Source organism: Malaya genurostris, chromosome 1, assembly GCF_030247185.1.
Source record: "Malaya genurostris strain Urasoe2022 chromosome 1, Malgen_1.1, whole genome shotgun sequence".
NCBI classification, from domain to species: Eukaryota; Metazoa; Arthropoda; class Insecta; order Diptera; family Culicidae; genus Malaya; species Malaya genurostris.
This window is the reverse complement of record NC_080570.1, coordinates 107,489,239-107,503,459: the sequence shown is the minus strand read 5'-3', so window position 1 is coordinate 107,503,459 and position 14,221 is coordinate 107,489,239. Positions and strand designations below refer to the sequence as shown.

Genomic DNA, 14,221 nt, shown 5'->3' with positions numbered 1-14,221 from the left:
TGAATCAGACAAATAGTATAAGTCACGGAACTGTTGTTATTGAAGTAAGGTTGATTTATCATCATCGTATCGTATCCATAATATGAGGCTGCATTGCTTGATCGAAACGAGCCTATGATTAAAACTAGGTTCCTGCTGCATTGCCCATCATGCGAACGAGATTCTCATATACATGTGCTAATCGAATTTCAAGATCTTCTTCGCTAAGTGAATTGATCGATCGTTTGGTCGGTGGAATAAAAGAGTAATGATGTAATGGAGTGAATGAAATCTATCGTTTTTTCGAACAAAGTTTACGACGAAAGTCTAAGCATTTCCACACGAAAATAATTAAAAACACGAGTCGTGTTGCGGCTTTGGTCAATCGATCGTCGGTTTTTTTTGTTAAACTTATGTTGCATACCTCAATGGCACTGGCTTTGGAGATCAACACATAGGGAATGGGTCCGTTCCAAACGCGACTCAGTCCAATCCGGCGTCCGTACAGCTTCTGAGCGGCCACCACTCGGTCGAGGAACTCTGTAAACGAAATGAAAAAGAAAGCAAAGAAACATTTAGTGAACTCCGCGGTGAATGTAGAGCGGTAAATTCGAGAATTGTTCCGTTCGTTTGAAACATCTGACCGTGACTTAGAGATCTGAAGTTAACAGATGTGTTCACAGAAAAGAGTTCGTAGCTCGTAGTTATAGTGGAAACAGTAGCAAGCTAAAGTTTTTTGTATCTGAATCCATTATTATTGTGGGACAGGATCTTGGACGAAAGCATGTTTAAAATCTTTAGTATTTTTGTAGATTCGTAATGGCTTAAAACTTGTTTATGTTAGGATGTCAAGGTTTACATTAGTTAGGAATTTTTGCACTGAACGGCGCTGGGGGACTAGGCAACAGATTTTGCCATCAGCTTGCTTTTGCACTTCCATCGAAGAACTAATATTACATTCAGGACGACGGCAACAAACAATGATATAGTGTAGTGAACAATAAAGGCACCGACAAAGCCAATGCAGCGATCAAAGTTGCTCAGATTTGCTTAAAGAACAAATGCAATTCAATCTAGAGATTGTGCATGAGATTAAATTCTTATCCAACAATAATAATATACACTATGTGAAGAACGAATACGTCGAGTACAATACATGAGTTGTAGGATTCCAAATAAATTATCATTTCTAATTTTCCATAACGGTGGTACACTAAGGTTTTAGCACCTTAAAAATCGATAGGCAAAATTTGAGTTTAATCGAACATGGGTGAGTCACATTACGGTCAAAGTTAAATTTTTTTTATTCTTAAATGTTATTATGGGGCCGCCATCATCAAAGATTATTTGAAATTTCAGAAAAGGAGTAATTTGTGCCAGAGGATCTCGAAATGCATAAGTTGTTATCTTGTATTATGATGAAAATATTGATTTAATTTTGAAATCAGCATATTTCAAGTTATAATTTCATATCTAATCCGAAATATTCCTAAAAAGTGGATTAGTACATTTCTAAGATATGTGAAATAGAAAACTTGGAGTAGGTAATGCCAGAGACATAACAGCGAGATTGACGTAGGACTGCATTCGAGATGTGTATAGATATTAATTGATTTGATAACGTTTGACGGTTTAAGATTCTGTGAGAAGAATCTTTTAGTTTCAAAAGATTGCGTCTGTATTATAGGAAGTAGGGCGGCGATTTAAGATAGTTTTCTAAAAAAGTTCTTTACGTTACTATTGGGGTCCTGAAAAGGTAGCTGTAGTTGGAAAAGACTATTTGGTTGCGGATGATTCCGTTTGTATTCCAGGAATTAGGGCGCCATTCCAAGTCAATTGTAAGTTTGAGCCTTGACCTAGATAAAATCATTACATTACATACAATCGCCCATATATTTCAATATTTCATACATCTTAATATTTGAGTGAAAGAAACTATCAAAATGCTTTACGGGATTCATTTCCGACTTTCAGATGGGCCAATACTGTTCAGAACATTATTCTCAAATGCGATGCAGCCAAATGCTAGCTTTATTTGCGCTCGTTTGGTGTGAATTTCGTAAAACAGAAAATGCACAAAGCAAATAAAATTATGTAAGATTTGCAATAAAATCATGATTTTTACCTTCAATTTGCAAATAATTAATCTTATTTGCAAATAAGTAATCTTAGTCCTTTAGATAACAATTTTAGATTATAATGTTCCCTATCGTTGTCCACTTTTCGTTTTCTTTTTCTCCATTTCAAACGACCAGAAGCTTGATGACTCAATCGCTCTTGTTTGAAGTGAAACTCACATTGCGAACATCCAACAGCAGATAAACTAGTTGTTTTTTCTGTGCTTAGGGTTGAGGAACGCCTTATATTCGCCACTGGCTGAAGCACCAGTTGAATAATGCCGGATGTAGTTCCACTGTCTTGGTGTAGATGGCAGCCTGCCCACTCTATGTATCTCCGTTCATGGATTATCATAGACTGAAGCTAGCAAACGTGCAACAGGGTCTATTTATAGATTCGACTGATTTTGATGTTTCGAGTATAGTAAAGAAAAAAGTAGTCCTACGTCAAAAATTTCGAATTCAGTGATTTTTCAATATCGAAACCTGTGATCGCACTTACCCATGACCGAGTAAGCCCAAATTTTGAATAGGAATTTTTTTAATCAAAATTCTGAATCTTTCAACAACTACTATTTGGTGAAATTCTAAGGCCATGCTTTTTCCCTATAATCCGTTGGTACCCTAATTGAGCAATATAAGTACTTAAGCGTGATTTTTAATCCTTTTATTTAGCTTTATAGATACAATGGGCATAAAAAGTACAATTTACCTGCCAAGCAGATATGTGCTTCTGTAATTCAGTCGACTAACGGGCGAACTTTTTGATAAACTGACTCTCGCTTCCAGTCCCACTCGAAACCAGTTTTATTTTTGTTTCGTTTAATTCCAAGTCAATCACGCAGTGTTATTTGCCATTGAATGCAAATTTGCAAACTGCGACGCACTATTTATATTCATGTGAAATCGCAAGATTTTTTCGAGCTGTGTGATACAAAAAATGAAATTGATCATTCAATTGTAATTGATGTATTGATGAGGATTTGACAGTACTGAATTATGACACGAAAATTGTTTCGTGGAAAGACAAGCGTGAGCATCCTTCATCTCACTAAACATTTAGCTCATTTAGCTCAGTACAAACAATGAAATACACTGAGATCTCTTTTTACGCGGGGAATACGTAACGCGTAAAAAAAATCGCGCAAAAATAAACGCGTAACTTCGGAATATCTTAGAAATGCATGAAACAGATCTGGTCAAATCAGAAAAAAAATTTGTGAAAATCGACTTTGGGGACAAGAACGATTTTTAGACTTCCAAAATCGAAAAAAACCGCGTAACTTCGAAAATCCGAGAAGAAACGCGTAAGAAGAAACTGCATTAAAAACCGCGTAAAAAGAGACCCCAGTGTAATACTTATTATTTAGTATGTAAAAGAAGAAAATTCAATTTTCAGGGTGAACGGGAATATCCAAAAACTGTACTTGAGAAAAAGGTAACATTACTTATTTTTGGGTTGGTGAAAATTTATGAAATTTTGGAAAAAAAGTAATTCAAAATGTAATGCATACATGTGCAAAATTTCGTTTGAAGTGTTAAGAGGTTATCAAGAAGTCTTCCAAGCCAAAAGCGTTTCTGGTAAATTCAGGTTAATCTCACAGGTGAATCGTAAAATATTTCACAATTGAAAATTCGATCGTGTCTCGTGTGGTAAAATCGTTCAAGGACGACCCAATGGCGAGCTGGCTGCAAAAAAATGCAGCCCTGTGCACACAAGTCCCCTTTGCTTTGGGATGAGGCCAAAAAGATTAATTCTTTCTCTGGTTCGTCGAACAGCAATGAGGCGGACCGGACTTCATGTCTTCGAGATAACAAAGGGGTCTGACTGAACCAATATACAAAATACGATGGCCAGTTCCCGTGGCTTGAAGCTGTACCGCGAGTGGCTGCTGTACCCGAATTGCATCGTAATGGACGTACATTAAATCGGACACCAAACAAATCTACGGCCTGGAGTTTTTCATCCGCAAGTCCTGATGTTCCGAAGAAAATTCGAAAGAAGAAGAAGGTCGAATAATTTGCCAAGAAGCACTTGGTGTGGTAGACGATCTGTGGGAGCGGTAAATTCATACATAACGACCGGAACAATCAACGGCTAATTATAAAAAGAAGAATGCCTGCCAAAACGTATGTTATCCTTCTTCCGGTCTTGCGAAGGCAGCACACTTTTAAGGTAGGATTTGGCATCATGCCGTTATACGAAGCCAACAAAGAAGGGTAATTCGAGAACTCCAGAAACACTCCACAATTTGATCCAATAGAAAAATTCTTGGTGATTATGAAGAGAAAGCTTCGGAAAATAAGATAGGGTAGGGATTCGAAGAAAGAGTGGATGAAATTATGTTAGAAAGATGACGGAAGGGTTGCACAGAATTTGATGTGTAGCGTCCAAGGTTCAAGGTAAAGACATTTACCCTAGGAGAGGAGATTGAATAAAGCAGTTGTGCAAAAACATAGCCTCATTGTGTTTATTTATTCCCTGGGAGTTTAAAAAATATCGGACTTGAATTGAATTTCAGGTGATGATTTTCTACTGTCCTTTTTGCGAGAACAGTCCTGGAGCATAATTTTGACGCAACTTTGTGATGTTTCAACAGCTGATAAGTAGTGTTGATTACAGTTTACTTTGTAAATCTATTTGTATCAAGTGTCGGAGCATTTAGCGCAACTTTTCTTTGAGCCACTAGGAGTCCACGTTAGTTGAAAACCTTTAATTTTTTTACTTGGACACACCGTTAGTGTACATTGGAAAGCATTCTGTTTATAGCACCAGGATTGTTGACATCCATCGAAAATTAGCAGTCGATTTCCAATTACCGTAGAGGACACTTGGTGTGCAGTCGTGGTCAATGTCATTCAGTGCTAAGATCACTGCTACTGTCGGCTGCATTGGCCAGAGCAGATCATTTTCACACCCTTTCGTTCATAGTAGGGCAGTTGTACCTATATCCATCTTATTAGTTTTTCATATTTTCGATAATAATTGCTGTAATCTATCATAATCCCATGAGTACAACTGAGGAGAGAACCGATGACATGGCAAATCTAACCACAGTTATCGGGGTTAAACGATGAGATGAACAGTGGAGCTCACGTAACATGAAAATGTCCATTCTATCAATGCTTGGATGTTGTTTTTTTTTTGTATCGTGCCTACCTGTGTTAACGACGGAAAGATTGTTTATGTTTGTAACGGTTGCTGATCCATATTGTGGATTCCATAAGCAAGCGTAAACGAAGTGCGTGTGCGGTATTCCATTCATCGATTAAAAAACAAATACAATCAATTAGATTGAATGCTACTTTTACAACGATTTAATTTTTTAATATAAATAATATAATTTAATATAATACAGTACCTGAATTGTGAAGCAGTCAAATAAAGAACGTCGTAGACTGGTTGGTTATGAAGCGTTCCGATGATCTATTTTTTGAAATAACATTAATACGAACACCGTGATTAGAAGATTAACACATTACACTAACAACTTGAATGTGTATACCTATAGTCCACATAGTGGTAGAATAGAAAATTGTTTACGGTCCATTCGATTTGCCTTAATCACTCAATAACGTCAAGCATCATAAATAGATAATGGATTTCCTTAACAAGCGTGCTTGGACTCGAATAATTGGTGAATTGACTTAATTAAATTATGAAAACATCTGTGACCTATAACTTGTCCCGTGATCGAAATGGCAGTTATGGTTCGTGTGCCGAAATGGTATTTTTCTGCAGTGATTTTTATTAGTAGACGACTCAACACGGCAGTTGGGTTTTAGTTTTTGAAAATGTTTCAAAATAGGTCCGATGGATTTGGACACTTGATCACCGATGCATCTTAGACACGACCTTAGACAATATTTCATGTCTCGTCACGCGTATCTTTGCATGGTTGGCCGACTTTCTCACTGGTGGACTCGGAGTAGGTCGACTTATAATACAGCAGTTATGTTTCCGCCTATTGTATAGACTTCAACTGTATCGTTTTTGACTGTACAGAAATAAGATGTTTGGTTTAATCTGCGGATGGTCGAATAAATATTTGAAACTAAAACGGTTCGGTTCGAATTTTGTCTTTGACTAGATGCTTTCGGATCTTGTTGGTATGAAGGACATTTGACAAATAATGGAGTATATTTCAAACATCTTTCAATAAATTGTTTTTAAATTTTTAAATTTATTGGAATATGATTTAAAATAAATTATTAGGATTTAAATTGGGTGTTCAGCCACAAGTGGTGACTTTTCAGCCCTATTACATATATGATTTGGTTGATACCATGAGGACATCATTTGCTTCCGCAATTCTGAGATTTTTGTGTAGAGAAAATTCTAAACCTACTTGTATTGTGTAATGGGGAAATGGAACTTATATACTAACTTACTAACTAATACAGAGAGCGAATCGATTCAATTGAAGATTGCATCGTTTTTTGTCGGAATTTGCTTATGATATTATGTGACATTACATCTAATGGTTCTATATTCGTGAGTCTGTGTAACTAATTTGTACTAAACCAGGGAGGACGCTTCAAAATCATTTTCAGAATTTTATTCTGAATCCTTTGAAGCGTTTTCTTCCTGGTGGAACAACTACTTGACCAAATTGGTACTGCATAAAGCATGGCTGGTCTGAAAATTTGTTTATAAATTAACAATTTGTTTTTAGACAGACTTTAGAATTTCTGTTTATAAGAGGATATAAATATTGATATATTTATTACACTTTGCCTGGATTCCTTCAATGTGATCCTTGAAAGTGAGTTTTTTTGTCATACGTTAAACCTAAGTATTTAGCTTGATCAGACCATGTCAATTCCAAGCCATTCAATTTGAGAATGTGATTATTGTTTGTTTTAAGAAAAGTAGCTCTTGGCTTATGAGGAAAGATAATTAATTGCGTTTTTGCTGTGTTTGGTTTAATTTTCCATTTTGACAGATAATCACTGAAAATATTTAAACTTTTTTGTAGGCGACTGCAGATCACTCTTAGATTTCTTCCTGTGGCTAACAGACTTGTGTCGTCACAGAATAGCGATTTCTGAGATTTGGAAGATCAGAAGTGAAAATATTATACAAGATTGGAGCTACGCTCGAACCCTGCGGAACACCTGCTCGTACGGGTAGCAATTCAGATTTACAATTCTGATAGCTAACCTGAAGAGTACGATCAGTTAAATAATTTTGAATCATTTCAATCAAATAAATAGGAAACTGGAAATCAGACATTTTTGCTATTAAACCTTTGTGCCAAACACTGTCGAATGCTTTTTCTATGTCTAGAAGAGCAACTCCAGTGGATAACCCAGAAGATTTATTTGCTTTTATCATGTTCGTTACTCTGACAAGTTGATGAGTAGTTGAATGTTCATGACGAAATCCAAACTGCTCTGGTAAAAAAAATTGAATTCTCATTTATATGAGACATCATTCTCAACAAAATATTTTTTTCAAAAAGTTTACTAATAGAAGAAAGTAAGCTAATTGGTCGATAACTTGATGTTTCTGCTGGGTTTTTATCAGGTTTGAGGATAAGAATTACTTTAGCGTTATTCCATCTTTTTGGGAAAAAAGCTAATGAAAAACACTTGTTGAAAATTTTAACCAGGAGTCTCAAGGCAACATCGGGAAGATTCTTAATATGAATAATTAATAGAATAATGTCATCTTGTGATAACACTTGAGTTGAAATATGATCATATTTCAGTGAGACTACATTTTCAATAATACTCACAACGTTCAAATTAAAATTGTAGACACTTTCGAACTACTGAGCAAGTTTTTGAGCTTTTTCGCCATTTGTAAGAAGTATTTGATTTCCTTCCTTGAGAGCAGGAATTGATTTCTGAGGTTTTTAGCGAAATTTTCATTTCGCAAAAGAGTAAATCTATGTTTAATTTCTTTTTGTAAATCCTTAACTATGTTCTTCATAGCAGGATCACGAGAACGTTGATATTGTCGTCGACGAACATTCTTCAACCGAATGAGCAGTTGAAGATTGTCATCGATGATAGGAGAATTTAATTTAGTTTGAGCTTTGGGAACTGAAAGATTTCTAGCTTCAATAATATAATGATTCAAATTATCAATTGCTGTGTCGATGTCCGCAGAATTTTCTTAAATAGTTCATGATCCACATGATTTTCAATGTGAGATCTGTAATCCAACCAATTAGCTCTATGATAGTTGAATATATAACTAATTGGATTAATTAAAGCTTCGTTGGAAAGTCTGAATGTTACAGGGAGATGATCTGAGTCAAAGTCAGCATGTGTAATCGGTTCACTACAAATGTGACTTTGATCTGTTAGAACCAGATCAATTGTAGACTGGTTTTTCACGGAAGAGAAACAAGTCGGATTACTGGGATGAAGAACTGTGAAGTAACCAGCTGAGAGTTGATTATGAAGTATTTTTCCATTACTGTTATTTTGCCTACAATTCCACTGGACATGCTTATCATTTAAGTCCCGTATTACGAAAAATTTCGGTCGATATCGATTGTTCGCCGGTGCATTGGAATGGCAAATATACTCCAGCGATGAAATAAATTCCATGAATGGTTTCAACTTCGATTCCCAAGCTTTCAATAACTTTAGTATTGAAAGAAGGTAAAATTCGATGTTTAATTTGCCGTTGGACAAAAATGGCAACTCCACCGACCTGTCAAATTGATGAACCACATAATGTGGATTACTTTTCAATTTGATGTTTGGTTTAAGAAAAGTTTCTGTCACAATGGCAATATGAATTTTGTGAACTTTGAGAAAATTATAAAATTCATCTTCACTCGATTTCAAAGATCGAGCATTCTAATTCAAAATATTCAAATAATTATTTAACATCACTGTTAAATTTAAAATTCATTATAATATTATTTGCAAATTACCATCCGATTTGAAATGCTTCAAAAAGTGATGAAGTCGAATTCATTCGGATGATCATTTGAAAAAGTTGATCTTGTAGGTAGTTCATTTTATTTTCAGTTATATCGCCTAAATCGACTTCATTTCAAGAAGCGAATGGCATTGAAGGAATATTTGTAGGTAGACTGCCATTAGAAGAAGATGATATGGCCGGTCTACCTATTGATAAATTGTTTTCGTTAGAAGATGGACTGCAAGGCGGTCCTGTGTTTTGATTATTTACATTAGAAGAAATAGGTGGTAGATTTCTACCTAATATACCAGCATAACTGACATTAGAAGAAGATGATAACGAGATCGATCTACCTGTCAATAAATTGTTTTCGTTAGAAAACGAATTGGCAGGCGTACCTGTTTTTTGTTTTAAATTCGAAGAAATAAGTGCCTTAGAAGAATTAGGCGTGGCATTTGCAACGGTTTTTTGATTTTCAGGTATGTTCTGTAAATTTAAGGTCGTTGATTTGAATTGTCGTATAAGCGAACGAGCGTTTAAAATTTTTTCCCTGACAGGACATTTCAAATAATTGGATTTATGATTTCCATCGTAATTTGAACATGAAAATTTATCAGTGGTTTTATTCATTGGACAAACGTCTTTCGAATGCGATTTACCACAATTCAAACACCGTATATCTATATGACAATTTTTGGTTCCATGGCCGAAGCCTTGGCAACGACGACATTGCGTTAAGTTTGCAATACGATTATGCCATTTATAATGTTCCCAATGAATTTTAATGTGGGAAATGTAACGTACTTTTTCTAAAGTCTTCAAAGTGTTTACATCACTTCGATTGAAGGTATTAGGTAAAGTTCATGGGAAATTCCAGAGCGTGATTTAGAAGTACCATTCGCTCTTTTTTCATACGTATTACTTGGGAAGGGGCAAAACCAAGTACTTTGATCATTTGATAAGCCTTTCAAAACAGCCTTGAAGGGTCTGTCTGATTTTATATCATATGAATAAAATTTATGAAGTTTTTCGGACAAATATCGAATAAGACGTTCGTAATCTTTCAATCCATCAACCAAGACTCGACATTCTCCTCTTCGTCCGATTTGAAATGAGACTTTTACTTCCGGGAGAAAAGTAGAAAGCTCAGTACGGAATGCTTTGAAGTCGGAAATCATCACCGTCACTGGTGGCATAGATTGATGTTTCTTTCCAGAACGACAAGCGTCCATTTTGGGAATTTTTGAAGAATTTTCTTCTATGTCGCTACAATCGGATTCAGGAAGAATCTCGTTAATATTGTTAGACGGCATAGAATCAACGGAAGGGAAATCCGTCCGTTGTCTTTTATTTTTACATTCAGATTCTATAAGATCGTGAATGTTATTATAAAAATGTTGAATAACGGATTGTGATTTATTTCGTATTGAATTATTTTTAGCCTTAGGCTTGTTGCCTTTCCGGTTGGACGCAGGCATTTTTGAAATGAATGAAATTTTAAATTAAATTAACTAGGCTTAATTAGTCTTCGATTAGATTCCTAGTTTGTAAAAGTCTTGATAAAGACTGATTTTGTTGAAGTCTTAATAAAGACTGATTAGTTCGAAGAATAGTTCTTTGAATAGCTAGCCTTAATAGAGGCTGATTAATTTCTTAGTCACTCTAATATCACTCTTTGTATCACTTAGTCACTCTAATATCACTTAGTCACTCTAATATCACTCTTTGTATAGCCTTTAAAAAGACTGTTATTGATTCAGGTAGCCTTGAAAAAGACTGAAGCCTTGAATCAATGAAACTCTAGGTAGCCAGAAAAAATTTCCAGGAGCCAAGAGCTATACGCGTGCGGTGCGAACGACTGTTCAACACCGACTGTCTAAGGACTTTAATGTTGGTTTCTTAAGAACTTCAGATGGTGAGTACTTGTCTGATGAGGGTGATGTACTTCACTATCTTTTTAACACTCACTTTCCAGGATGTATGGAACCATCACCGACAGCTGCTCCCGAGACTTTTTCGGGTAGTTACGATTCTTGACCCTTGCTCGAAGAATTGTGACGATTGAATCGGTCAAATGGGCAGTTGAGAGTTTTTCTCCGTCTCCAAAGGATGTTCCTAATCGCGATGACAGGAACATTCACGACAACTCCTGCTGCTGCTCTAGAGGCGCTACAATGTATTTAACCACTTCATGTGTTCCTAAAACAAGAAGCATTATCTTGTACATACCGTCTTAAGTTTACAGGGCTTTGGAACAGTAACCCTATAGACTATGCTACTAGCAACACTCACTTGTTACCTGGGATGAGTATTTACTCGCTCCCAGTGACCTAACTCTCACATACAGTTTTCCTTTCAAAACATTCAATGTGAGGTATCCTCTTCGTGAGGAATGGTTGACTGGTTATTTGGAACGAGAACTTGAGGAACACATAGTTTGTTATACGGACGGTTTTCTGTTGAATGGTCTTGCTGGTGTCTACTGTCGTGAAATGAGGCTAGAGCAGTCTCATTCACTTGGTAGATACTGTACTGTGTTCCAAGCAGAAATCTATGCGATTCTGTGTGGAATACAATCGGCACTTCAGCAGAGAATCTGTGGTAAACGAATTTATTTTTGTTCCGACAGTCAGGCAACTTTAAAAGCACTCAGTTCGGATGATTCACGGTCGAATCTAGTGATCACATGTCGAACTCAAACTGAAGAGCTCAGCATTTCAAATGCTGTTTGCTTCTTATGGGTACCCGGCCATTCTGGTATTACTGGAAATGAATGGGTTGATGAGTTGGCTAGAGCTGGAGCAACGAATGATTTCGTTGGTCCGGAACCAGCTTTACCACTTTCAACTAGTTGGATAAAGCACAAGATTCGTTCTAGGGCTGCATCCACACATGCCAACAACTGGCGCAGCTTGCAAACTTGCGCGCAGACAAAAACATTTTTAACAGATTTGAGTCTGACAATGCAAGGTGTCTACTGCATTTTTCCAAGCATCATTGCAGTATTCTGGTCAGAGCTCTGACTGGACATTGCAAACTCAATTATCACTATTCAATGTGCTGAGTATTATTCGTGTGATTTGTGTGAATGCAATTACGGTACTTCATATCATCTGATATGTAACTGTCCCGCATTGACGCAACTACGTATCTGGGTTCTTGGTTCTCCATACATAGTTGAGTCTGTGTATGCGGAGCTAAAATTGAAGGATATTCTATCGTTTCTCACCCAATGTGGTAAGGAGCTATAGTCAGATGGGTTCATCGTTCTTCCTGAAGTGAATAAATCCTTTATGTATTCCCCTTAATTAGGTTTTTAGCAGATTGTTTGGCATCATTTATGGGGTGCCGAATTTACTTCTGCTCATACATACTGCGAATCGTTCTGCATTCTACCGGGAATGCAGAATGGTGTCACTTTTGGAAAATCACTAAATCCTGGAGGTTTTATTAACCGTGCATTTTGGCACATGCAGATCGTTCAGCATCTTTTCGGGGATGCAAAACGATTTATTTTTTTATGCTTTGTGTTGTTTTCCCACCTCACCCACTTCCCGATTCCCTTCCATGTTCTTTTCATCTTTCCCTTCCCATCAGGAAGTTGATGAGAAGCTACAGCAAGGCACAAATCTCCAAAGAACTAGGGGAACGTGCCACTTGAACCAATTAGTTCTGATTCCTTATTCCTGTTGAAACAGAATGTCAAATTCCAGTACAGGAATGTAATACAAAAAGGGAGTGACAGTAGTAGCCTGTTTAACCCCGTTTATTCCAATTTATCTAATGAGTCGTATCATTGGGTTAATTTTCTTTCGCATTCCGAAAGTAGGCTGATTTCGGTTGATGAAAATCGATTGATATAATGAAGAAAGACCTAAAAATAAGATTATAAATGGATTAAATGACCGCACGAATCTTGTTATACCGTTTTACCCCAATTTATTCTTTGACTGAGTCATGAAGTTTCGCTGACGCAAAAAAATCATTTGTGAATTTCGAAGTTCAGAGTTTTGTGGTTGCTTGTTTCATGAATGCAACTATCGGAAGTGATGTTTTTCAGTCACTGAGTGGCGAAATGGTAGCGCGTATGCACGGAATGCATAAGAACGCAGGTTCGGGTCCGGTCTCTGAGCGTTTCTGTTTTTTCCAATAAATCATGTTAGTTTTTCATTCGTTTGGCTTCTCCAATATATGTTTCCACTCAATCATTGCAAAAAACTGAACTTAGTTATGGCAGCTTTACGTCAAACAAACTAAAATTTATAAATCGCCAAAAATAAACCTAAATCCATTATTATTCGAGGTCTGTTCAAAAAGTTCCCGGAATTTTTTAATTGCGCGCGTCTGGAGAGTCCGGTGGTCAAAATTTTTTTTTATTGTGTTGGTACATATGTCCCTAAGTATGGTGAAATTTTCAGCTGTATTCATTGTTTACATTCTGTCTTGTAGCGGCTGGTGTAGACGGGTTTTTTCGAGCTCGGTGATTTTTGTTAGTTTAAACAATGGAAGAATTGAAGAGTCAAAGAATTTGTATGAAATTTTGCGTAAAAATTAAATAAAGTGTAACAAAGTGTGCGAAATGTTACAGAGAGCCTACGGTGAGTCTTCTATGAAAAAAAACAAGTGTTTACGAGTGGTATAAGCGCTTCCAAGATGGCCGCGAAGACGTTGAAGACGACGAACGCTCCGGTCGACCCAGCACGTCAATAATCGATGAAAATGTGGGAAAAGTGGAAAAAATGATTATGGATGATCGCCGAATCACTATTAGAGAAGTTGCTGATGAAGTTGGCATATCAGTTGGCTCATGGCATCATATTTTTTCAAATGTTTTGGGCATGAAACGAGTGGCAGCAAAATTCGTTCCAAAACTGCTGAATTCTGATCGTGATTTTTTGGCTAAAAACAAGACTTTAATCATGCCCCAACCTCCTTATTCACCAGATATCGCTCAGTGTGATTTTTTCCTGTTCCCAAAGTTGAAGAGACCCATGAAAGGACAGCGTTTTTCATCGATTGAAGAGATAAAGACAGAATCGCTGAGAGTGCTACAGAGCATTACAAAAAGTGACTATCAGGGGTGTTTCGAAGGCTGGAAAAAACGCTGGCATAAGTGTATTATATCTAGGGGGGATTACTTTGAAGGGGACCATATAGATGTAGACGAATGAATAAATATTTTTTTAGAAAAATGAGAATTCCGGGTACTTTTTGAAGTGTGGTTTTTTCGCGGTTTTGT

At 36.6% G+C, this 14,221-nt stretch overlaps 1 protein-coding gene across 1 annotated transcript in view; it reads right to left on the bottom strand.

The window, feature by feature from the left end:
- The window catches only part of LOC131425329 (cytochrome P450 4c3-like), a 97,478-nt gene that overhangs the window by 9,485 nt on the left and 73,772 nt on the right, over positions 1 to 14,221 (bottom strand). Inside the window, exon 2 of the mRNA XM_058587143.1 lies at positions 404 to 519. Coding sequence (XP_058443126.1) covers positions 404 to 519 — 116 coding nt within the window. The remainder of the gene's footprint in view (positions 1 to 403; positions 520 to 14,221) is intronic.